At 38.4% G+C, this 27,434-nt stretch overlaps 1 protein-coding gene across 16 annotated transcripts in view; it reads right to left on the bottom strand.

The window, feature by feature from the left end:
- Positions 1-374: 374 nt before the first annotated feature.
- Pikfyve (phosphoinositide kinase, FYVE-type zinc finger containing) overlaps positions 375-27,434 on the bottom strand; it is a 94,123-nt gene continuing 67,063 nt past the window's right edge. For 14 of the 16 annotated variants that reach the window (XM_006245076.5, XM_063267219.1, XM_063267220.1 and 11 more), the window contains 15 exons: positions 27,329-27,419; positions 25,855-25,915; positions 24,906-25,043; positions 23,768-23,888; positions 14,825-14,920; positions 13,389-13,472; positions 12,357-12,454; positions 9,924-10,088; positions 8,139-8,198; positions 7,289-7,465; positions 6,145-6,248; positions 5,321-5,449; positions 4,440-4,701; positions 3,989-4,063; positions 375-3,470 (listed from right to left, as the gene is read on the bottom strand). In XM_006245076.5, the coding sequence (XP_006245138.1) occupies positions 3,355-3,470; positions 3,989-4,063; positions 4,440-4,701; positions 5,321-5,449; positions 6,145-6,248; positions 7,289-7,465; positions 8,139-8,198; positions 9,924-10,088; positions 12,357-12,454; positions 13,389-13,472; positions 14,825-14,920; positions 23,768-23,888; positions 24,906-25,043; positions 25,855-25,915; positions 27,329-27,419 (1,777 nt within the window). In that variant the 3' untranslated portion in view covers positions 375-3,354. Of the gene's footprint in view, positions 3,471-3,988; positions 4,064-4,439; positions 4,702-5,320; positions 5,450-6,144; positions 6,249-7,288; positions 7,466-8,138; positions 8,199-9,923; positions 10,089-12,356; positions 12,455-13,388; positions 13,473-14,824; positions 14,921-23,767; positions 23,906-24,905; positions 25,044-25,854; positions 25,916-27,328; positions 27,420-27,434 lie in introns of those variants that run through there. The other 2 variants (XM_039084596.2, XM_063267223.1) reach the window with 2 other exon arrangements.

Raw genomic sequence — 27,434 nt, 5'->3', positions numbered from 1 at the left:
AGCCATTCTCTCTCTGCTTTGTCCTCATGAACCTAAGGAAAAGTGAACCTCGTGGCCTACAGATGGGTTTAGCTTCAGTCAGTGCACTATTTGCCCTCACATTGATAAGAAAAAATAATGAATGATGGAGTCCCATCCACCCACACAATTAGCAGATTCTGTACAGAAAGGGCTTCAGTTCCCTGAATGCTTTATCAAGAAAACAGAACTCTGGAAGAAGGCCTTACAGCCATGGGAACTACTGGTCAAGCAAGACTGAGGGCCAGGCGGTGGCAGCAGCGCACGCCTTTAATCCCAGCACTCAGGATTTAGAGGGAGGAAGGAGGCTCTCTGTGAGTTTGAGGCCAGCTCTCTCAAACAGATCCGAAATCCAGTAGAGTAAGTAAATTCCAGTTTATTGTAGGTCCTCTTTATTTACAGTACAAGTCTCTAAGAAGCTACGGTAGTTATCTTTAAATAACATGTCAATCATATAAAAACAGCTGGAAACAAAGTTAGAGAAATATATACATTATAATACATTAAGTAGGAGGCTACTGTGATTTACAACGTCATTTCCTCTAGTTTAAAACCTGTTGAAAGACATTATGTACATTTTCTTTTACAAAACTGACAAAGCAGCATTAAACAAAACTGCTCGTGATTGTAGTTTCCTTTTTTTCTATAATACACTACACCCATTACAAAAACAACCAAAAAATAAAATAAAATAAGATAAAGGCATTGCACTAGATGTCTGAATACTGCATAAGTCACTTTGGAGACTGAGTGTCCTGGCAAGACGGCACCAGGCTCACAGCAGCCTTCACACTTGAAGCTCAGCTGACTTGCCACAGGCAGGTCACCTCCTCGGCACTTCCACAGAAGCCCACTGCTAATGGCTAGAGTGCCAAGAGACCATCCACCACACAGCCACCTCAGGCCAATGCTGATATGAATGACCCCATTACTTACACAGACGTCAAAGCTAGAAAACCCCTGCTCGGTCCTTCCCTAGGGAATCCTGAGAATCGGTGAGTACTGAATAGACTACAAAAGGGCTCACCGGCTTTCTGATTTCTTTACTCAGGCAAACAGGAAAAATTCAAATTCTATTTTTTTAAACAAAACTTTGTCATCAAAAAGCTTCATATTTATAAACAAGATTTTTATACACAGCAACATGCTGGCATAATTTTCTCATGTTACTGTCAGTTACTTTGGAATTCATATTATATATAAGTATGAGATTCCTTCCTTATTCATAGCTTTTCAACGTTAATATTCTCTAGGTCATGAAAGGGAGTTAAAGAGGACAACAGCCATTCAATCCGAAGCGCTCAGAACACTACATATACACATGTATGCATCAGTTGCTAAACACAAGCAGCCTGGAGTCACACATTTGTACCACACCAAACAGTTCAATTATGTGTTTCTCCTTCGTTAACACCAGCCAGACATTAATTTTAAAGGAACAACTCAAGCTTTCAAAGCAGTAACTCTTGCTTCAGAAAGTTTAGTCACCAAAGTACCTTAAATTTACTTAACCAATACTTTAAAAAGCAAAATGTCTTCCCACTCAGGAAACAAGAGAAGATGGGCATGCCACGGTACTGTCAGGAGTCACTTCCCGGAGCTCAGCTCAGCAATGCGCTACTGAAACCAAAGAAACAGAAACGGCTTCTATCTCTCCAGAGGGGGTCCTGTAGCCTCATCAGTCGCACAGAAAAATGAACAGAGGCAAACAGACCATTTCAAACCAGACACAAAAGCCTGTGTCCCTGGAAGCACAGAGAGTGTGTTCCACGCCATCTGCACGTCTGCACACGTCTGTACCCCTTTACTGATCTTTACATCAGCTGCACGCGTCCGTGTCTGGTCCATCTTTCCGAGGCACAGATGAAGACTGAAGAGGCCGAGGCCCAGCATCAGGCAGACATGGCCCTTATCTAACCGCACACTCCCCAGGGAACCAATAGCCAGCTACTGCATCACTGTCTACAGCAAGCCTGCGCGCTGTGCCGACGCAGGTGCAGACTCTCCTCTGTAGCAGCGTCCATCTAGCCCACTGTGAATATTAAGTGCTGAAGTCTGACAAAAAATCTACTCCTTACGACTTTACCAATGTCCAAATATCCTTCACAGAAAAGCCAAGAGAAACACTCGCAGGTTACGGGTAACAGCATTTCCTCACCAGTCAGTCAGGATTCCGGGTCACTTTCAGATGAGACTGCCGACAGTAGGAGTAACTTTACCTCTGAGCATTCATCAGCAGCACTGGTCAGTGTGGTGGGAACTTAAAAATGAGAACTGAGAATGGAAAACGTTTAAATTTTACAAACCCACCTAACTGCTAGTAGTGCTGAAAGATACTTTACAAGTACAAATATAAAAGAACAAAAACAAAAACAACAAAACCCAACATTTTGAATCTCACTCAGTTTCTCTTTACTGTAAAAAAAAAAGAAAAAAAGAAAAAAATCCTTCATTATTAATTCTTCACTTAGGGCTTCAGTGACTACTTAAGTGTCCTGCTTATTTCGTTTCCCCAAAATGAGAGGGAAATCCAGACTACAACACACATGCAGATAGGTGCTGCTTGGCACATCACACAATGTTTTAAACGAGCTTGTTAAAATGCTCTAAGAAAGGCTTTCAAGCTAAGGGCTAGAGGCTCTTGTCACCTGCAGAGAGGATAGACTGTGACAGCATCAAACACGGGTGCCGAATACAGAATATGGCAGGGTTCCTAATTTAAGTCAGACCCCTAATAAAGCAAGCACCAATCTATTTAACTGGCCATTAATGGAATAAATTAGATTTTTTCCTAAATGTTTCAGATATTGTAAGAACAAACATAAAGTCACTACACAGGAAACATACCCAATCAAGGAGGTATCTGCAAGTGCCTTCTCAGGAAAAAAGTAACAAATGTGATACCAGACAGCCACAGTCTACAGTCAAAATCTACCAGACAGCCACAGTCTACAGACAGTCACAGTCCACCAGTCAGTCTATCAGACGGTGCCTTCTGCTTCAAGCAACTGAGTTAGGAAACATGACAACTCAGTATCTTACTCTGTCTACATACTCATCCCTACTCACAGCCCTTCAAAAAGAACACTGTATTTAACTTTGTACAATTTCCCATTTTACAGGCAGGTAAGAGCGAATATCAGAAGCAAAGTACAATGCAAGGGGCTTTGACCCTGAAGTTATGGAGAGTCTGAAGCCAATCTATAGACAGTCACAGAACTGAGAGTTCTTTGTACTCAGTGGTATATATGACAAACAGGTAAAACACCATATAGTTTGAGTTTCTTCTTCAGATCCACTTTTGTTCACAGTCCTTTTCAAATCTTCCGTGCGACCTCAGCAATTGAGATCCAACCCTGTCCAGTGGTCTGGCACCATCAAGAAATACTTGTCCATTGCTTCACAAAATCTAGTCCTGTATAACTCTGGAGAGACCACGGTTGGCATTTTACCTAAGAGAGGGAAAGACAAAAGGGAGGGATAAAGCTGTTTCAATTGGGCAACTGACTTAACCAAACAAGCTACCCTAAGCCGAAGCACTCTGAAAGGAGGGGAAGAGTTTTTGAAGCTGAGTTATGAGGTAAGGGCTATCTAAACTCAGAAATGAACTAGAGACTCTAGAAGATATCAAGTGTCAGTTAAAGACAACCTTTTATTCAAAACTTATTTTAAAAACTTACTTGGAAAACTTCTGGCATTTAAATCTAGTATTTCCCCACTTATCTTTATATTAAAGTCATTTTAGAAATGTCAAAGTCAGAGACAGTCACATTGGGTTTGTTTTGTTCTGTGTATACAGAGGGGTCTTATGTACCCAAAGTTAGCCTTGAATTCGTGATGCCCCTATCTAGACTCCTAAGCACTGGGATTACAATACGCCACCATGCCAGGCTACCATGCTTCAGGGTCTTAAATACTCAAGGAATATATGAGAAAAGTGTTAAAAATAAATAAAGCAACATTTTCTCACCTTGTCCTCCTAAAATTCCTGTTGACTTCACAACCATCTCGAGTTTTTTGTCCCATGTAAATGTTCGAATGTAATCTAGGGATAGAGAGAGGGCAACATGAACAGAAACGCTGTGGTAAGCCTAAGCCAGAAGGGCGGCAAGGCCTATTACTACTCAGACAGCGTCCTTACAATGCTGCTCCACGGGCTGTCCCCACACTGATGCTCCATTCTCGCAACTCTGTACAGTGTCTCTTTTTAAAGTAATTACCATTACGTTTTAATTGATATATTTTTAGAAGTGAAGAAAATGAATAGAAAAGACGAGCATGAAAACTTGTTAACTTGAAATTACAAATGAAAACCTACAAAAATATTCAGTGATTATAACATTAAACCAATTCAACAGAATCTTTGAAATTGTACTCTAGTTTTAGTCCTAAGCTGTAAACAGGTACAGTTACTGACTTACCTATGATCCCAACAACCAGCTCATTGCTAGTGTCATCTCGACCAACCAGCAAAGAATAGTCTATAATGAGGTGGCTGGAAAGGAAATGGGCGTCGCTATGGATGGAGGTTCTCAGCACAGATTTGGAATGGGAACGAATATACAGAGGGTTGTCTCGAACCATCTTCAGGAGGTTCTCATCCAGCAGAACCACGTCACAGCTCTCTTTCCCAGTGTCAGTTTTCACATTTCGATTCCTAAGTGAACCCTTCAAATCAAAAACCTAGCAAAACAAAAATTTTTTAGTATTTGTACAAATATGCCACAATGATTATTTGGTGCAATTAAAAGCAAAAAGATTCCTTGTACTTACTGTCAAAATATGTATTTTTTAATTTTATTTCAAAATTTAACTTCTCTAATTTAAATCATAAATACAGAGCAATATAGTTATATAATGCATAAAATACATGGTATATGATACATTAAATTCATGGTGATACAATAGTATCATACAAAATAATACACAGGTACTCAAGTTATTAAAAGTTTGGAAATAATCTGTTAATGCAACCAATTTTAAACTACATTAACAAGTTTATCATTGGATTGTCCAACAGTATTAAAGAAAACATAAATACTCTCAGGAACTTAAAATACTAAAACTCTATACATAATCACTTAAGGCAATATAAAGTGAGAACATAAATTTCAGACTATCTGGAAAGTAAGAAATGTTACAAAAGCTTGATGAGCAGGACCGGCTCATCTTCAAACCAGTTAGCCAGATAGTCCTAGTTCATGAAAACGTTATAGCTGCTGGCAGAATATAAGGCATTAAGCACACAGTGTAGCTCAGCCAGTGCTCTCACAGCCAAATGCCTCACAGTCCAGGTTCTCACCTGTGCCATCTTTCTCCCATAGAAAAGATTTTCCATGACAAGGAGATCTAACTTCTTCTCAGTGTTGTTCTGAGAGTTCTTGTAACCAATTCTGTACACACCAAGAATTTTAGCCAAAGCAGTGGGCCTCTACTCAAGAAAAGAGCAAAATAAACTATTACCAAAATAAGATTATCTGTAAGTCACATAATACCTGATTTCTCCATGTAATAGCCAAGAATGATTTTCTACTGATTTACCAGAAATAGGCCTCTGAAACTCATCAATGTCAGGGATTGCAGTTGAATATAATGCATGCCAGTAAAACAGTGGATCCTTAAATTGTACAGTAAAATAGCCCTCCACAGCTGTTCAAATTCAAAAACTTTACCATCATATGGACATTTCCCCCAAATAATTTGCAATAAATTATTACTTGACAACGATTTTTTTAAAAAACCTACATTCATGACTCAGTGACGAGTGGACAAGCATGAGCTGCTCATTGGTTTCTTTTCTAGCTCTCCCATTTATCAACATATGCTTCATATTTTTGTCTCAACAAAAACGTTATTAAATGGGAACCTAATTTCATCTGGTCTCAATATTTTACAGTAATATGTATACCAATCAAAAGCTAATTGCTTGAGGTTTTATAGCCATAAACCTCCAAAGCAGAGGTAGGAAAAATATCTAAAAACTGTGTACTCTATCACATCCCAATAGAGTAAGAGAGAACCCAGGTACATGAGACCTGCTCTTAGCAGAGACAGTTCCTATCAGGACAAACAAGATATAAAAAGCCCAGTACTCTGTGACCACAAACCACCATTTAGGATTTCTACCTTCTGTTGAACAGCATTGGTGATATAATTGAAGTAGTGCGGTGCAAAGTCAAGGAAAGACTGGACTTCCAGACGAGGCATTTGCTTCAAAATAAATCTATCATCTACAAGGAAGAAATCTGACATTATTTATCACAGTACACATTGTCTGTTGTTAAAATGAAGGTGAAATCATTTCAAATACTACAAATCATCTGTTTATTTTCTGTTTCACAGTATTCTTTTAAACCACACAGTTAAAATTTTGATCAGAAAGCAATTCTCAAGTAATGAAAATGCTAGGAACCCTGAGGGTACATGAACAAAATACCTCCTTCTCAAATCTACCCTCAAATTTAAATTCATAGCACGAATTCATTCATTTACTTTTTAAAACTCTCAAAGAAAATGTTGTAACTTCATTTCGATGACTCTTGAAAGTTATTTAAGTTATCAAGCAACAAATGGACACTGTGTTGCGGTCAGTATTCATTTGCAAGTGTACACAAATGTAGTATTCAATCCATATGCAAAGCAGAATGTTAACATAGAAGTGTCACACTGTACTATTTGGCAAGCCTGTGTAGAAAAGAAGCCCGTCTTTCTATGTTCTGGGCAAACACTTCTACTGTTCCCCTTCTCACGTCTGTAAATTGAAATGCCCCACAGGCCCATGCTTTCAGGCCTGTTCCAGCTGGTGATCCTATTGTGGAAAGGTATGGGAGTGAGTGCCAGCTGCTCAACAGAGAAAGATTATACTCACCCCATTCCAGCCTCTCTCTCTGCCTGTCTGTCAGGATGTGAATGACTACCTACCAGAACACGCTCCCGCTGCCAACCACTCAGGGCCAACATGAGCTGAAATAAACCTATCCCCACTTAAGCCGTCTCTGTCAGGTATTTTGATCACAGTGATATGAGCGTAACTAATATAGTTTCTACATGCATCTGGAAAACTCAGAAGAACTAGAAAGAGTTCAGATCATCTGACTAACATCTGACCTTGTATAGTCTTCTAAGATTTTATTACTCTTCTCAGGAGCACAAAGAAACTAGAGAACTTTGTTTGCCAACAGCTAATACATAAGGCCACTTCAAGTGCTTCATGAATTGTCTCAAGGCAAAGGATAACAACTGTTCCGCACTAGTGAGGAAAGAGAATTACCTTCTGTGGCATAGAAAGCAGCTCCTGACTTGCCTCCCCGGGCCTGCCAGGGTGATGAGTGAGAAAGGGAACGAATGAAATCTTCCTCACTGCTGCCCAGAATCACTTCCCGCATCTTATGGAACTCTCCCGCGTAGTACAGTCGACAGTAAAACTTGGCGTTAGCGTCAGAAAATTCTACAAACATATGAAAGAAAAGGAGGAGGAGGAAGAGGAGGAAGAGGAGGAGGAGGAAGAGGAGGAGGAGGAGGAAGAGGAGGAAGAGAAGTTACATAAAGCAGAAAATCTCTTCTTCCCTCTCCAAGCATCAAACACAACCCTTTAGAGGATTCCCCATGATAACATGTTTCCTAATGAGATAAAGTCCTAGTCTATCTCAACTGTGTTAGGATAAGCGTCACAGTATCAGGAAATATTATCTAACCATTCTTACTTATCTTCAAAGACCTCAATATGAAACTCTGTTCTACTTCTACATTAGCGACTGTATTTTCTTCATTATACTTTAAAGCAGTTCTTAAAATACTGTCTTTTATGAGTATATGTTAGCAAGGATTGAGCCCAGGGTCAAAAATGCTGACAGGTGAGCATTTCATCCTCAGCCCTAAACAAACATCTTAATGCTGCTTGCATAGTTCCAAGCCTCTCAATTACATAGAAGAAAATATTTAAATTTTTAAATTAAAATACAATTTTAATAAATTATAATTTAAATGGTGAAAATTATAGATTAAATAAAACTCAAACACCACCTAATACTCATTAAAAAAAATCAGTACACTTATCTACAATGAAGCTACTTACTTATCTTATATTCCCTGTCCTTAGACAAATGTTATTGCATACTTACGAAGTTCCACATGGGGATTTGTGAGTTGTTTCTTCTGTGTGTCTCCTCCATCTACTTCATCTAAGGTTTAATATCATTAGCAAAAGCAAAGCATTAGTTATAAGTTCATTTTGTCTTTTTTCCCAATATAGCAACAAAAGTTAGCAAATAGGAAATAAAAATACCCTAATTATTATTATAAAGCACACATAAGACTGACAAATTGTGCAAATGACCACAGTAAAAAATGTATGTTCTTTCCTGGGATTTTAATATTTCAGGCTGGATCATTTTTCTTACATGTAAGTGACTTCTGTGACAGTAATACCGCAAACTAAACTCCAAGAATCTCCATGGCTTCTCTATCCATATTTATGATAATTTTTTCTAGGTACATATATAAAAAATGCTTTTTTGATATATTACAATCTTAGTAGGCATCCTAATATGTAGAAGAACAGACCATCCCCTAAGTTTCACATCTCAAAATCACTTGTTAGGCAACATAGCCCTTCATATCCCTCCAAGGTACACATTAAAGATACCTGTAGTCCAGTGGTAACATACAGATATTAAACAGATATTTTAATTAATAGTAAAACAATTTTCTCAGCTGCTATTATTTTTACTTTGTTTTGCTTTGTTTTGAAGCAGGTTGTTACCATATGACCTAAGCTAGCCATGAACTCACAATCCTCCCGCCTCAGCTTCCTGCGCACTAGGACTACAGTTGTGTATCACCACGTCAGTCTGCAGTTTTGAATTTTTTTCTTTTTTTATATACAAAGTATGTAAATCATATTCTTTCCCTGCCCTCGATTCCTGAAAGATCCTCCCCAACTTTATGTTTTTGGTCCTCTCCCTCTTTCTCAAAAAAAAAAAAAAAAAAAAAGGAAAGAAAAGAAAAGAGAAAAAAAAGAAAAAAAAGACCAAAAAACAAAACATGAAAATCAAGACCAAAATCTAAAACAAAACATGCACACATACAGAGAAAAAAGCAGAATCTATTCTATGTTGGCCAATTATCCCTAGACATGGGGCCTGCCCTGGAATGTGGTTGGTAAACCCAATGACACTCCACTGGAGAGAACTGATTTTCCTTCCCCAGCAGGAATCGATTGCTATCAGCTTCTTGGTTAGGAATAGGGCTTTTCAAACTAGAGAAAATCCATACATGAAAAAAGAAGTACAATTGCTATTTTTTAAATGACTCTTCCATGATCTGACTTACAAGTCACCAAACAATTCCTCCAAAGAGTCAAACAGTAAATACTTCACTAAACTACAACTTCTCAACTGGCCAATCTAATGTGAAGCAATCAGACAACAGGAAATAAATGCACATGGCCCTATTCTGATAAGTTGGTCAACTTTGCCAAATCTAAACATAATTAGATAAACATGGTTTTTAAAGATCAAAATGAAGGTGCATATAAGTAACCACAACCATACAGGGACTGGAAAAGAAGGAAAACATGTGGAGGGGTATAGGGTATTGAAAAGTTGAGTACATGAGTTATGTTTACATAAACACATCATTTTGCCTTTAAAAGACGTTGCTTTTGCTTCTTTATAGATACGTACAGTGAGGCTTTCTGATTCTAACATATTAAATATAACAGTGCAGACATCTGAAGCCAAACAGACTCCAAGTATCATGCTGTTTCTGGTCTATTACCCTAAAGAGTTAAAACGGAAAAGATGCCCTGCCTTCAGCAAAGAATTATTTACTTCAAACCATTAAAAAATACACAAAGCTAAAGAAAATAAAGCTTAAAATAAGCACATATGGTCTACTTAACACACCTTGAGGCTCAAGGCCTTGACTCTCCATCCCCTCCTTGCCAGTCTGCCCAACCTGGTAGTATGCACTGTCGGCCCCACGTAAGGTCTCTCTCTTCTGAGAAGACAGATCAGGGCTCTTCCCTGCTGTTCCTCTGAAGAAGGACAGCATTCCTGAAGCTTTTTTGGCTTAAAAATAAAAGGTGCCATATTAGAGTAAGTACAGGTCACTATAACTGAAAACTAAAAGTTTTCAACCTTTGGTTGGCAATAAGCATTATGTGATGCTACTGAGAAGGCATTATACATATTCTCACTTACAAATTTCAACCCCCCATGCTGCTGTCTGTAAGTCCTTTCCCCATTTACCCTCATCAGAAACAAGACAAATGTTCTGCTAACTGAAGGTCAACATGTTAAATTCCCCAGAAAGCCATTCAAAATCTTTTAAAACGCAGTCATATTCTAAGCAGTAGAATGAATTACTACCAAGTTCTCATAATATTGTAGCAGTTAAAAAACTAACATAAAACGATTTCATAAACTAAAAGTTAAAATACCTTTGAATCTTAAGTATTCTGTATTAAGATTTATTCTTATTTTATGCATGAGTATTTTGCCTGGATAAAAGTACACCATGAGCATGAGTGCCTGAAGAAGCCAGAGTCTCCTGGAACTACCTGGCTGTTAACCATCATGTGGGCACTAAAAATCAAACCCAGGTTCTCAGGAACAGCTTAACCCCTGAGCCGGTTATCCAACCCTGTGGTCTTCACTTTAACAAAGGAAAACATTTTGTTTACAGCAGCTTTCAAAAAAAAAAGTGTCATATATGATAGAGGGCTGGAAAGACAGCATAGCTGCTTAGAACAGTGTACCGCTTTTGCTGAGGACCTGAGTGCTGTTCCCAGTACCCACATCACACAGCTCAAAACTGCCTGTAACTCCAGCTATAAAGATCTGACACCTTCTTCCTTTATGGACACCCAGACTCAAGTGAGCACACCCCTACACAGAGGCACACACATGATTAAAATGAACAGGTGCTGGAGCGATGCCTCAGCAGTCAGAGCACACACTGCTCTTCCAATAGAGCTGTTTGGTCCTCAGCACCCACAGAGCTGCCCATAACTCTAGCTGCAGAGGATCTGACAACCTCTTCTGTCTCCAAGGAGACACACACAGCATACAGATACACAGACATATACATGAAAATAAATAAAACCTTTTTAATAGGACGGTGAAGATTTATATTTTTGCTTACAGTTCTGTTTTGCTTAGCATATTAATATGTATGACTCTAATAATTTATTTCTTACAAAATTCATAGAGTATCAAACTGTAAAAGTGCTTAATATCCACTGGTGCACAGTCTTTGCTAACAAAACAGTAATTTTTGTAGGGAGAACCATGTATAGAGACTCAAAAGCAGATGGTGACCTGTATAAACGAGAGGTAACTGGCTAAGACTCAGTCTTGACCAATACAACTGAACAACTGAAGAGCACAGAAGTAACAAATACACCTTATACCACTCTTCTCTCAGCTTCAACACAAACTTGGAATATCATGTCTTTAAAGAAAATGAAAAAAAAAAATCGAAGGAAAAAAATCCCTCTATTATCAAAACAATGCTGAGCAGCTCAGTCCCAGCAGCTGCCTGCCTTAGACAAACATGACCTGGGGAAATGACCTGCCATTTGTTAAGCTGTACAGTCAGGTGAGCTGCTGCGACTACTGACCCAAAGGACCAGCAGACAGTTAGCAAGAGTCACTATGTCCTCTTCCACCCGCCCCCTCCCCCCACCCCCCACCCCCGTCCTCTGTGTGTCTCTCTCTGTCTCTCTGAATCTCTGTCTCTCTGTCTCGCTCTCTAGCCTTCGGCAGTTATTAGTCTGAACTTCAGCTTCCTTCCTAAGACACACCAGATAATTCTTATGTGAGTTATGGTAAAATTTAAGAGGCAAAACCAAAAGAGTTTTCATTATACCAATAAGAACAAAAAATTTAAAAAACTGTACATTGCTGTTGTCTCTTAAGTTATATATTTTAAACTGAAAGTTTAAGAAAGACAAATCCTCTTTCTTCACAAAGGGCTTCTACAAGTTTTAAATTCTGTAAATTGAAAGCATATTTCAAGAAGACTTCAAAGAAAAAGCAAAACATCTTAAAATGTTAAAAAATGTTTCAAAGACCAATTCTTACCAAGTAGTATTCCTTATGGATTTTGTTTTCTTCTGCAAATCATGAATATAACAGAAATATGTGCATATGAAGCCAGTGCTGGCTCAGTAGTAATGGGCACCCGCCTCTCTTGGACCCAAGAACCTGAGAAAAATCACTGAGCCCCACCCTGTAGAAAAGAGCACTAACTTCCAGTTGTCTTACGAGCCCCACATTCAAGCCCCCCCCACACAAATAATAATGAATGAATATAATAAAAGCCTTAGGTCTTACTTGGTTGAGGTTCTCCTTCTACTGTACGGTTTGTCTGTCCTCCACTGACTTCAGGTAATCTAATAGGACTGCTACTTTTTGGTCTGTTATCTAAAGCACTACCATTAAAAAAAAAAAAAAAAAAAAAAAAAAAGAACATAAAGATATTCAGATAAAATACAAACAAATTCTAGTTCCTAAACTACTGTATTCCTTAACTAACACCACCCTCAATATCAGGAATCTGATTTGGAATTTTGAAAATCACAAGTTACCAAAAAAAAAAAAAAAAAAAAATCTTGAAACATCTACTAGGTTTAAAAAATAAAGTACTAGAACTAGAAAAGTATATAAAAGTGTTATAAAAAAAGACCAAGGGGTTGGGGATTTAGCTCAGTGGTAGAGCGCTTGCCTAGCAAGCGCAAGGCCCTGGGTTCGGTCCCCAGCTCCGAAAAAAAAAAAAAGAAAAAGAAAAAAAAAAAAGACCAATAAAATTTTGCCAAGCTCATAACTATAAGTCAATTACCAAAATATACCAATATCATTTTTCTTACTTTAATTACAAAGATAATTCAGACTAAATCTGATAAGGTCAGTGTAACAGGAGAATTTATTTCAGTAAAAATAAACCTATGCCAATTTCTGTCTAAAACACAGAACATGCTAAGTAATTGATTTGAGTATTTACTTTCTAAATATTAGGATCTTTAGTACTATAGAAATTTTACAAACACTTAAAGTTATAAAGCCAAGCAATAGCACACGCTTTCCAAGTTTTTTAAACAAAACAGCCACTTCATCTTATCATTAAAAATATTGCAAGTTTTAATCTGCAGTGCACAGTGACATATCACAGCAAGGGAAGAAACTACACGCTCAGGGCTGTGTAAGGTCTTTTACAAGACTTGATTTGCTCCAATAGTTAGCTAAAATGAATTATGCGAATCCTAGGAGATTCTGTACTAATAAATGCTATCCTAGAACTAGAGTACAAGGCTATATGAAACAATGACATAGCTCAATTTAAGAAGAATTTACTCAGTCATGAATCACCTATTGGTTGGAAGCCCTTCTTCAGCATTGTTCCACAGAGTTGCTTTGGACAATTCCTCTAAGGCATTTCGGTATTCTTTACAACTTTGGGCGGAAAATAGGTTGAAAATGTTAAACATTAGGTTCTTCTTTAACAATAATAAGTTTTAAAATAACTTTTACATTATAAAAGCATAATCATTATATGTGCCCATAGGTAAACAAATACATTTGGAATTACAAAAGTAATCAAGCTTTATGAATAAAATTAATGTCTTCACAAAGAAAAATCACCAAGTCAACCATATCTAATAATCTTAGCAATGATCCAGAAACACTGTGTAAGGGGAAGATATAGCTCAGCGGGAGGAGAGCTCTAAAGCCTAGCATCTAAAGGCCCTGGGTTTAACGGCCACCAGCAACTCCTACACAACTGCCAAAAAAGAAAGGAAATTGAAAGTGACTTTCTATTTGAAGGGGCTAAACTATTTTTTTAAAATAACATTCCAAATTTTTAAAACTCCGATTCTTGGACTATCAGCCTAGAATACTAGTATCCATTACTTTTCCGAAATATTGATACAGGTAGAACATCCACTTCCTAATACTATAAAGAATGATTACATTTTTGTACCTTTAATATCTATGGAATGTAATCAATAAGGGAAGACATAAGTATCTTTATAATGCTAAAGCACAAAGGAAAAATAACTATGTAGACTCTTGTAAAGAAAAGAACTCTTATCTAATGTAAACTCTAGCTCATGAAGGAAGAATCAGATACAACCATACTGCTTACTCTGGTATATGCAATATCTATGTGCCGCATTTTGTTTATAATCAAATATTTTTCAATAAATGAGATACCTTATAATCGATACTTTTTATTTTTATTTTTATACTTTATGACAGAAAATTTTAGTTAAGCACCTTGGTCTATTTAACCTAATTCATCACTGCCAATGGCAGCTGTATAAAGGAGATGCTGAGGACTTTAGAAATTAGATAGAAATATTTTAAAGGTCCAATGCTTCTTTAAGATCATGGTAACTACTAAGTTAAACATCCAAACGTGTCTCTGGAACAAGATGCAGAAACAGCATTCTCCAGGTAGAAAATTTTAGCCCGTATGTGTGCAAAGTAGGAAGAAAGTGATATTTAGATATTGCAAACTGGGTTCACTGTTACATTAAGAACTAAATTACACAGTAAGAGTTGCCAGGAATAAATCAGACAGCAGTCAGCATATTCAAGGTTTAGTAGATGCTAGGCCAGGTCACATTAGTAACTACTTGCCTAAGAGTCATGCATTATCTCATTATTAAAGATTTTCAAATACAAAAGACTCTCATGCTTAACAAACACATGTTTGCTTGCATCTAAAAAGCCCCAACCAACGTAACTAACAGAGAGACTTAAAAAGACACAGATGTAAGTACAGGAAAGGCTCATTATACCTGAGTGCAAAAGCAATGATGGAGCTGGGCTCTTTCTCACAGACAGCAATGGGCACCCGTTCGTGTTCATACATTAAATAATGTTTATCTGGATCGCTGCCCAATAAATAAGAATTAAAGTAAATCAAATGCAAAACTGATTAACCCAATACAATCAAATCTCAGGACAATTTAAGATTAACTAAATACTGAGCAATGTAACCATTATTAAGAAAGCCAAAATGTATGCAAATGCTGAGAAATTGAATGAAATAAGCAATGAAAATACCAAGAAAAGTTTATAAATCAACTGGAAAATTGTCAGAAATAGGTTTGGGGTTTGGAGAGATGGCTGGCTCAGCAGTAAAGAACACAAGGACCAAGATGGGATTCCTAGCACCCATGTGTAGTTTGCAACTGTCTGTTACTCCTACCCAGGAGAAATCCAGTGCTCTCTTCTGGTCTTTCCAGGCACCAGGCACAAACCTGGTACACAGACATACATGCAGACAAAACATCCATACACAGAAAATAAACATTAAAAAAAGAAATAGTTTTCAAATCGCAGAGTTCTAGAATAGTTACTCCAAAACTTTACATACTGTCAAGACCTTGGCCATACTAGTTTCAAAACGGAGTATGCGATAAATAGTCTAAAATGCATGTCCTACTTCTAACCCTCAGAGGATGCCTCCCAGTAACTCTGCAGAAACTGTGCTGATAGTTCCAGGGCAAATAACACAACAAGACCACTCTACTGTCATGTGGAAATCGGTTTTTGCTTAACCTAAACTTTGCTCCCTGACTTCTGCTCCAACTCTGCTTGGGAACCTTAGATAGAGTCACTGGCTTTATCTTAGATGCCATTCACTGACTAACCTATGTAGAAGAAAAACAGTATTGAGGAAAACTCCTATTTCGGTATTGTCCATCCATATACATGGTTAACAATGCACTGGACAGAACTAAACAGGTTAAGTTTGTAGTACACAGGGGTAAAGAAGCAATCCTGCAAATAAATACAATCTCTCTCTGATAAATGCAGTAAGAGAACTGTTGCAGATGAGTACTTAACTCTTGTTCTCCAAATCCTAAGTAGAAACCCTAGCCCCAGTGTACTGGTATTAGGAGACAGTGCCTTTAGATCATAAGGATGAAGACATCCTAAATGGGAATAGTGTCCCTGACAAGAGGGACAAGTGAGCTCTCTTTCCACCACATGAGGACGGCCTGGGCAAGGACCCTCAGAGTCCACCCTTCAGACATGAGCTTGATCCTGCAGCCTCCAGAACTGGGAGAAATATGTTTTTATCGTGTATAAGCAAACCAGGAGATGGAAACTCATTATAGCACTCTAAGCTAAGAATCCTAACAAAACATAGAGGCCTAATTCTGTTAGTACTGGGGCATAGAAAGACCATCTAGTGAAGTTGTCTTCAGAAAAGAACACAACTTCCAAATTGATAAAGATGGTAAGAACACAAAGGCCATAGGAAGGAACAAATGTCACTGAAGAAACACATATTCAGACCTGAGGTTGAGAAATCTAGCCTTTATACGTGACTACCATGTAATGTATCCTATGTATCTATGAGTCTCTTCTTGTCTCCTCCCAAGACCATCAGCTCCTAAGAGCAATGCTCTCCACCTGGGGGAAGGTGAACAGTCATCACATAAAAATTTAATTAGACCCATGGATCCCGGCCCGCAGCAGCTCTCTGCTCCCAGACCCGGTGAGAGAGAGACCCAACCGCCTGGTCAGGTGGGCACTCCTGAGGCTGCAGAGCGGAAGAGACCACCAACACTGCTCACCCCTGCCCACATCCCTGGCCCAAGAGGAAACTGTATAAGGCCTCTGGGCTCCCGTGGGGGAGGGCCCAGGAGCGGCAGGACCCCTGCCAGAGACACCGCCGGACCCTGAAGGAAACAGACCGGATAAACAGTTCTCTGCACCAAAATCCCATGGGAGGGAGAGCTAAACCTTCAGAGAGGCAGACAAGCCTGGGAAACCAGAAGAGACTGCTCCCTGCACACACATCTCGGACGCCAGAGGAAAAAGCCAAAGACCATCTGGAACCCTGGTGCACTGAAGCTCCCGGAAGGGGCGGCACAGGTCTTCCTGGTTGCTGCCGCTGCAGAGAGCCCCTGGGCAGCACCCCACGAGCGAACCTGAGCCTCGGGACCACAGGTAAGACCAAATTTTCTGCTGCAAGAAAGCTGCCTGGTGAACTCAAGACACAGGCCCACAGGAACAGCTGAAGACCTGTAGAGAGGAAAAACTACACGCCCGAAAGCAGAACACTCTGTCCCCAGAACTGACTGAAAGAGAGGAAAACAGGTCTACAGCACTCCTGACACACAGGCTTATAGGACAGTCTAGCCACTGTCAGAAATAGCAGAACAAAGTAACACTAGAGATAATCTGATGGCGAGAGGCAAGCGCAGGAACCCAAGCAACAGAAACCAAGACTACATGCCATCATCGGAGCCCAATTCTCCCACCAAAACAAACATGGAATATCCAAACACACCAGAAAAGCAAGATCTAGTTTCAAAATCATATTTGATCATGATGCTGGAGGACTTCAAGAAAGACATGAACACACTTAGGGAAACACAGGAAAACATTAATAAACAAGTAGAAGCCTACAGAGAGGAATCGCAAAAATCCCTGAAAGAATTCCAGGAAAACACAATCAAACAGTTGAAGGAATTAAAAATGGAAATAGAAGCAATCAAGAAAGAACACATGGAAACAACCCTGGATATAGAAAACCAAAAGAAGAGACAAGGAGCTGTAGATACAAGCTTCACCAACAGAATACAAGAGATGGAAGAGAGAATCTCAGGAGCAGAAGATTCCATAGAAATCATTGACTCAACTGTCAAAGATAATGTAAAGCGGAAAAAGCTACTGGTCCAAAACATACAGGAAATCCAGGACTCAATGAGAAGATCAAACCTAAGGATAATAGGTATAGAAGAGAGTGAAGACTCCCAGCTCAAAGGACCAGTAAATATCTTCAACAAAATCATAGAAGAAAACTTCCCTAACCTAAAAAAAGAGATACCCATAGACATACAAGAAGCCTACAGAACTCCAAATAGATTGGACCAGAAAAGAAACACCTCCCGTCACATAATTGTCAAAACACCAAACGCACAAAATAAAGAAAAAATATTAAAAGCAGTAAGGGAAAAAGGTCAAGTAACATATAAAGGGAGACCTATCAGAATCACACCAGACTTCTTGCCAGAAACTATGAAGGCCAGAAGATCCTGGACTGATGTCATACAGACCCTAAGAGAACACAAATGCCAGCCCAGGTTACTGTATCCAGCAAAACTCTCAATTAACATTGATGGAGAAACCAAGATATTCCATGACAAAACCAAATTTACACAATATCTTTCTACAAATCCAGCACTACAAAGGATAATAAATGGTAAAGCCCAACATAAGGAGGCAAGCTATACCCTAGAAGAAGCAAGAAACTAATCGTCTTGGCAACAAAACAAAGAGAATGAAAGCACACAAACATAACCTCACATCCAAATATGAATATAACGGGAAGCAATAATCACTATTCCTTAATATCTCTCAATATCAATGGCCTCAACTCCCCAATAAAAAGACATAGATTAACAAACTGGATACGCAACGAGGACCCTGCATTCTGCTGCCTACAGGAAACACACCTCAGAGACAAAGACAGACACTACCTCAGAGTGAAAGGCTGGAAAACAACTTTCCAAGCAAATGGTCAGAAGAAGCAAGCTGGAGTAGCCATTCTAATATCAAATAAAATCAATTTCCAACTAAAAGTCATCAAAAAAGATAAGGAAGGACACTTCATATTCATCAAAGGAAAAATCCACCAAGATGAACTCTCAATCCTAAATATCTATGCCCCAAATACAAGGGCACCTACATACGTAAAAGAAACCTTACTAAAGCTCAAAACACACATTGCACCTCACACAATAATAGTGGGAGATTTCAACACACCACTCTCATCAATGGACAGATCATGGAAACAGAAATTAAACAGTGATGTCGACAGACTAAGAGAAGTCATGAGCCAAATGGACTTAACGAATATCTATAGAACATTCTATCCTAAAGCAAAAGGATATACCTTCTTCTCAGCTCCTCATGGTACTTTCTCCAAAATTGACCATATAATTGGTCAAAAAACGGGCCTCAACAGGTACAGAAAGATAGAAATAATCCCATGCGTGCTATCGGACCACCACGGCCTAAAACTGGTCTTCAATAACAATAAGGGAAGAATGCCCACATATACGTGGAAATTGAACAATGCTCTACTCAATGATAACCTGGTCAAGGAAGAAATAAAGAAAGAAATTAAAAACTTCTTAGAATTTAATGAAAATGAAGATACAACATACTCAAACTTATGGGACACAATGAAAGCTGTGCTAAGAGGAAAACTCATAGCGCTGAGTGCCTGCAGAAAGAAACAGGAAAGAGCATATGTCAGCAGCTTGACAGCACACCTAAAAGCTCTAGAACAAAAAGAAGCAAATACACCCAGGAGGAGTAGAAGGCAGGAAATAATCAAACTCAGAGCTGAAATCAACCAAGTAGAAACAAAAAGGACCATAGAAAGAATCAACAGAACCAAAAGTTGGTTCTTTGAGAAAATCAACAAGATAGATAAACCCTTAGCCAGACTAACGAGAGGACACAGAGAGTGCGTCCAAATTAACAAAATCAGAAATGAAAAGGGAGACATAACTACAGATTCAGAGGAAATTCAAAAAATCATCAGATCTTACTATAAAAACCTATATTCAACAAAATTTGAAAATCTTCAGGAAATGGACAATTTCCTAGACAGATACCAGGTATCGAAGTTAAATCAGGAACAGATAAACCAGTTAAACAACCCCATAACTCCTAAGGAAATAGAAGCAGTCATTAAAGGTCTCCCAACCAAAAAGAGCCCAGGTCCAGACGGGTTTAGTGCAGAATTCTATCAAACCTTCATAGAAGACCTCATACCAATATTATCCAAACTATTCCACAAAATTGAAACAGATGGAGCACTACCGAATTCCTTCTACGAAGCCACAATTACTCTTATACCTAAACCACACAAAGACACAACAAAGAAAGAGAACTTCAGACCAATTTCCCTTATGAATATCGACGCAAAAATACTCAATAAAATTCTGGCAAACCGAATTCAAGAGCACATCAAAACAATCATCCACCATGATCAAGTAGGCTTCATCCCAGGCATGCAGGGATGGGTTAATATACGGAAAACCATCAACGTGATCCATTATATAAACAAACTGAAAGAACAGAACCACATGATCATTTCATTAGATGCTGAGAAAGCATTTGACAAAATTCAACACCCCTTCATGATAAAAGTCCTGGAAAGAATAGGAATTCAAGGCCCATACCTAAACATAGTAAAAGCCATATACAGCAAACCAGTTGCTAACATTAAACTAAATGGAGAGAAACTTGAAGCAATCCCACTAAAATCAGGGACTAGACAAGGCTGCCCACTCTCTCCCTACTTATTCAATATAGTTCTTGAAGTTCTAGCCAGAGCAATCAGACAACAAAAGGAGATCAAAGGGATACAGATCGGAAAAGAAGAGGTCAAAATATCACTATTTGCAGATGACATGATAGTATATTTAAGTGATCCCAAAAGTTCCACCAGAGAACTACTAAAGCTGATAAACAACTTCAGCAAAGTGGCTGGGTATAAAATTAACTCAAATAAATCAGTTGCCTTCCTCTATACAAAAGAGAATCAAGCCGAGAAAGAAATTAGGGAAACGACACCCTTCATAATAGACCCAAATAATATAAAGTACCTCGGTGTGACTTTAACCAAGCAAGTAAAAGATTTGTACAATAAGAACTTCAAGACTCTGAAGAAAAAAATTGAAGAAGACCTCAGAAGATGGAAAGATCTCCCATGCTCATGGATTGGCAGGATTAATATAGTAAAAATGGCCATTTTACCAAAAGCGATCTACAGATTCAATGCAATCCCCATCAAAATACCAATCCAATTCTTCAAAGAGTTAGACAGAACAATTTGCAAATTCATCTGGAATAACAAAAAACCCAGGATAGCTAAAGCTATCCTCAACAATAAAAGGACTTCAGGGGGAATCACTATCCCTGAACTGAAGCAGCATTACAGAGCAATAGTGATAAAAACTGCATGGTATTGGTACAGAGACAGACAGATAGACCAATGGAATAGAATTGAAGACCCAGAAATGAACCCACACACCTATGGTCACTTGATTTTTGACAAAGGAGCCAAAACCATCCAATGGAAAAAAGATAGCATTTTCAGCAAATGGTGCTGGTTCAACTGGAGGGCAACATGTAGAAGAATGCAGATCGATCCATGCTTATCACCCTGTACAAAGCTTAAGTCCAAGTGGATCAAGGACCTCCACATCAAACCAGACACACTCAAACTAATAGAAGAAAAACTAGGGAAGCATCTGGAACACATGGGCACTGGAAAAAATTTCCTGAACAAAACACCAATGGCTTATGCTCTAAGATCAAGAATCGACAAATGGGATCTCATAAAACTGCAAAGCTTCTGTAAGGCAAAGGACACTGTGGTTAGGACAAAACGGCAACCAACAGATTGGGAAAAGATCTTTACCAATCCTACAACAGATAGAGGCCTTATATCCAAAATATACAAAGAACTCAAGAAGTTAGACCGCAGGGAAACAAATAACCCTATTAAAAAATGGGGTTCAGAGCTAAACAAAGAATTCACAGCTGAGGAATGCCGAATGGCTGAGAAACACCTAAAGAAATGTTCAACATCTTTAGTCATAAGGGAAATGCAAATCAAAACAACCCTGAGATTTCACCTCACACCAGTGAGAATGGCTAAGATCAAAAACTCAGGTGACAGCAGATGCTGGCGAGGATGTGGAGAAAGAGGAACACTCCTCCATTGTTGGTGGGATTGCAGACTGGTAAAACCATTCTGGAAATCAGTCTGGAGGTTCCTCAGAAAATTGGACATTGAACTGCCTGAGGATCCAGCTATACCTCTCTTGGGCATATACCCAAAAGATGCCTCAACATATAAAAGAGACACGTGCTCCACTATGTTCATCGCAGCCTTATTTATAATAGCTAGAAACTGGAAAGAACCCAGATGCCCTTCAACAGAGGAATGGATACAGAAAATGTGGTACATCTACACAATGGAATATTACTCAGCTATCAAAAACAACGAGTTTATGAAATTCGTAGGCAAATGGTTGGAACTGGAAAATATCATCCTGAGTGAGCTAACCCAATCACAGAAAGACATACATTGTATGCACTCATTGATAAGTGGCTATTAGCCCAAATGCTTGAATTACCCTAGATCCCTAGAACAAACGAAACTCAAGACGGATGATCAAAATGTGAATGCTTCACTCCTTCTTTAAATCAGGAAAAAGAATACCCTTGGCAGGGAAGGGAGAGGCAAAGATTAAAACAGAGACTGAAGGAACACCCATTCAGAGCCTGCCCCACATGTGGCCCATACATATACAGCCACCCAATTAGACAAGATGGATTAAGCAAAGAAGTGCAGACCGACAGGAGCCGGATGTAGATCTCTCCTGAGAGACACAGCCAGAATACAGCAAATACAGAGGCGAATGCCAGCAGCAAACCACTGAACTGAGAATAGGTCCCCTATTGAAGGAATCAGAGAAAGAACTGGAAGAGCTTGAAGGGGCTCGAGACCCCAAAAGTACAACAATGCCAAGCAATCAGAGCTTCCAGGGACTAAGCCACTACCTAAAGACTATACATGGACTGACCCTGGACTCTGACCCCATAGGTAGCAATGAATATCCTAGTAAGAGCACCAGTGGAAGGGGAAGCCCTGGGTCCTGCTAAGACTGAACCCCCAGTGAACTAGTCTATGGGGGGAGGGCGGCAATGGGGGGAGGGTTGGGAGGGGAACACCCATAAGGAAGGGGAGGGGGGAGGGGGATGTTTGCCCGGAAACCGGGAAAGGGAATAACACTCGAAATGTATATAAGAAATACTCAAGTTAATTTAAAAAAAAAAATTTAATTACTACGGAATAAAAACAAATTAATTGGATACACTTGTACCACCATAACAAAGGCAGAATCTGGCCAGCCAGGTCAACCAGTAGAAAAACTAGCTTTTACAACCATTATGTACTTCTTTCCAGTCTGAGTGAATACGGCATAAAAAAATATGAACATGCACGGGCCATTTTGCTCTTTATCAGTATTCTGTTACATTGAGTACACTCATATACACCCAGCAATATGCCGTTTAGAGATAAATGAATGTGGATGAAAGAGATGGCTCAAGTCACTAGCACCCGTGTAAAAGGCCAGACATGACCATACATGTCTGTGACCCAGTACTAAGGGAGACAGAGACAAGAGGATCACCAATTTGCTGGGTACCCTAGCTATGGGTTCAGTGAAAAGAAAAAGGTAGAAAGTAGAAAGTGACATGACCGAACACCTAACATATTTCTCTGGCCTCTGCACATAGGTACTTATTTGCATCTACAAACACACACACACACACACACACACACACACACACACACACACACACCCCACCCCTCACACATAACTTCTCTCAGACACAAACACACAAGCAAAATCTTTAAATGAGTTTTGTAAAAGATCAATGGGTATAGCACTTATCTTTACATAGATGCATATATGTTGTGTATCTGTTTTCATAACTAGTACCTTTATGTACTAAACAATATTAATGTTTTCTTCTTCCATTCTCTATGATATGATAAAACATTCTAAAAATTACATGCCAAAAGCCATCTCTTTTACTAGAATGATGTAGATTTAGACAAACATATTTGCAGATAAACTGATCTAAATAAGTAGGGAATAAATGCCACTTGGTTCTGAAATACTTACAAAGGAAATGGAATGGGATTATAGCTGTTTCCTGGAAGCAAATTAGCAAAGATGGCTTTCATGGTTGACTTTTCCTTCACCTGGCTGTCTGTGGATCCCAGCAAATGCCCATCAAATACATCTAGAACAAAACATATTCTACTTATACATTAACATTCAGGAAAAACAAAGAGTAGAAGTGTCTGTTTTATTTCATTTTCTCTTCAGAATATAGACAGATATAAATTACAGCTTCCATTTTCTGGTCACTCTTAGGACATGAAATGGCCAAGAGTGAAATCACTGATTCAGAAAGATGTGTGCAAGTCTTCACACCTGAGGAGATCAACCTGTGTCAGCACTCTCTTCCCACCACAGGATCCGTGAGGGAATTACTGTCTGAGCATGTGTGAGCTATCCCAGCACTGTTACTCCAACTGAGGAGTGTACACTCTATAACACTAGAGCTTAGCTGCAATGGTAAAGTCACCCAAAGTTTAAAGTAGTTATTGCTTAACAAGAAAGCAAGGAAAGAGAGAAAGTATGTAAATGTAAAGGTTTGTTTAAAAAAACGGTAGAAATTTCTTTCACCTTGCAAAGCAAAAATAATACACTTTATGTACCTTAAGAAAGATGCCCCCTAAAAGGTAGATAATATTGAATAATATTGTCTTACTAGAACAACATACACAAAGTGATGCATGTCAAATAGTACTACTAATAGAAGAAAGGACAAAATAGAAAGGCTTTGTTTAAAAAGGTACTTTTTGAATACTTTATTATTTATTTATGTGTGTGAGTGTTCTGCCTGCATGTTTATATGTACAACACATGCTTGGCTGGTATCCAAGGAGAGGTGTCAGAAGAGCAAGTCAAATTCTCTGTGGAAGAATTACAAACAGTTGCTAGCTGACGTGTGGATTCCGGAAATCAAACCCAGTCCTCTGCAGGAGCTGCAGGTGCTCAAAACCACGGAGCCATCTTTTCAGTCCCTTAAAACTGTACTTTAACCACAAATAAAATAAACAATTCTAAAGAATAAGAAAGCATTATGTCAAAGGATTAGCCATGTTTTTCTTTTTTAGAGGCATGTATAAAGCAAGGAATAATCTCAGTCTTGGATTCAATGCAGTCGAGTAAAACGTGGCCCACGCCTTACCTTCAGAGCCACTGGCTGTGTCCAGGTCAGAAGGCCCTCCCACTAACTGCTCAGCCAGGGCCTCAGGAGGAGTGGGCAGCTGGAGATGGGTGGAGCTCGTGGAGCTCTGACTGGACAGGGTTGTCAAGAAGCGATCCTCTAAAGAAACACACGATCTTAAATGAATCATTATAACAAATAGTCCATGTCACCTAATTAATACTCATAATATGCAAAGTCATTTATTTCTATTTGTTAAAATAGAAATTCACCTCTTCAAAAATTATCTAGGTCATATATGTAACTCATGTCATAGAAATTGACACAAAAATCCAGAAACACTATCTGATTTAACCACAACCAAATCTTGGTGTCAAAACCACATCAACCAACTCTGACTTCTACCCAACAATGCTCCATTGTCTACCTAAACATTAACAGAGAATTGAATTAAAACACTATGGGGAAACTTACATGCTCATCCTAAAAGATAAAAGTCATTGTTATAACTATTATAGAAAAATATTTTTTAAATGGTTATTTCTTTGCAGTAGCCATCCTATGTAATTTTCCCTAGTTCCAAGATGTCACCAAGTTATTGAAGAAAGAAATCTTAAATCTAAAACATAATTAAAGATGTAAAATATAAGTTAAGCATGCTAAATGGACCTTGCAATAGAATAGGGAGGTTGACTGGCATAAGCAAAAGAGAAAGCTAATGTCAGGTTTTGTTCTTTTCCTACTGGCAGCCCTCAATATATTGTATGCATTTCTTACGTCCTAGTTTATGTTCTTATAGCACACTGTATAAGAGTCTCAGACCAGTAAAAATTATAAATGTTCTATAAGGAGGAAAATGACTATGGACAAGTGTATTAGAGAATAATGCTCACATTAGCAGTTAAAAGCAGTTACAGAGCAAAAACCTCCTTAAAGACAATAGGGAGAAGTCACCATGCTGAAGACCAACCTTTTTCTCCGTTGTGAAGTCCTGGAGAAATATTCCTTGGAGATGTGTCCATTGCACTTATCTATAGAGAAATAATAAATATGCCGTTCTTAGGATGCATTTTTAAAAATCATATTTTAAAAGTATTTTGAATCTTGAAATTTTTGAAATTAGGACCTTCTTCCACTAAAATATTACCTTTTGATAATTTAAAGTGGCTCTTGCCACTTTAATTAAACCTGAGTACGTACATTCTTAAATGGCATCTACTGGTTCACTTAAAATGATGTAATTTATTTACATAAATATACATATAAGAACTACCTAAAGAGAAAGCTATTTTCCAAAATTTAAAAAAAAGCACTAATGAAGAGTATCACTGTTTTACATTTTCAGGAATATCTTCAAAGGCTGGCTAGCTGTAAGACAGCTAGATTCTGTATTTACTCTGAGGTATTATTACACCACCAATCCTGGCTTCAAACAGATATGCAGTTTATAAAGAAACTAGCAAACATGGACCCATACTTTGAGAATATTGCTATAAATAGTAGCTCACACCTTGGCATGGGCACATCTAGGAAGACTTGTCAAGTAAGCCTGCTCATCTCTTACAATCCATCCACTGAACCTTCTTAGATCCGCTCACCCATCACCCATGGACAACATATATTAGAAGTACTACAAGCCCCACAGAGAATTTAGTTAGGAGTAATTTCTTATTCAGTAAAGATTACCATACCACAGAGATCTTTATTTGTATCTTACATAAATAACCCACCATTATTACCCACTCTATCACCAAAATTCTATTTTCTTTTAAGGTTTTCTATAGTCTTCTAATAGACACTAAATCCTTAAGAGTCTATCTATCTTCTATCAGTTTCTTTTTAAGCAGGCAAATGTTTCATGAGATATTAACTATAGCCTGTTCACAAATGCATGCCATGTAACACAGAAAAATCCTAAACCAAAAAAAGCACTAGAAACAATTTATCAAAAGGCCATGCAACAGGATTTCAAGTCAATTTTCTACTTCCCAAAAGCAGATCATCTATTGGGTGGTAAGGTATCTTCAAGTTCATGCCTACAGACTATACTCAAAAGGGTCTCACACTAGGTACATACAAGGTGTACATACATACAATGTAGGCAACAGCACTCATGCTCATAAAAGTAAATAACTATATTTTTTAAATGGAAGAAAAATAAAGACTGAAAACTCTACTATATACTCAGAATCCAGAGCTCTTCCTCTGTTATATTTTCTATCATGTCTTAGGTAGAGAAGCCTTTTTACAAATATTCAAATAGATACATTATAACATACTATTTTAATTCGAATTAAAATATAAAAGTTATCCAGATCATAGGTCCCTGAAAATTCACACATGTTAAAAAACTTTGTGTATTAAACCAATACTCCTAAGTGTTAGAATGGCATTAACTACATTCCCATCAATGAAACAACAAAGACAGTGCTATACTCTATTACCTTGCTCTCTTCTCCTTGTCTCAGTCTTCCAGGACTGGGAGGAACCGAAGGCCTCTTCCTACCTTTTTCCTGCTGGAAGAGGTCCTGTAACCTATAGCCACAGGCA

This window comes from Rattus norvegicus, chromosome 9, assembly GCF_036323735.1.
Source record: "Rattus norvegicus strain BN/NHsdMcwi chromosome 9, GRCr8, whole genome shotgun sequence".
Classification (NCBI taxonomy): domain Eukaryota; kingdom Metazoa; phylum Chordata; class Mammalia; order Rodentia; family Muridae; genus Rattus; species Rattus norvegicus.
Note: the sequence above shows the minus strand (reverse complement) of the source record. Positions and strands in the feature narration are given on the sequence as shown.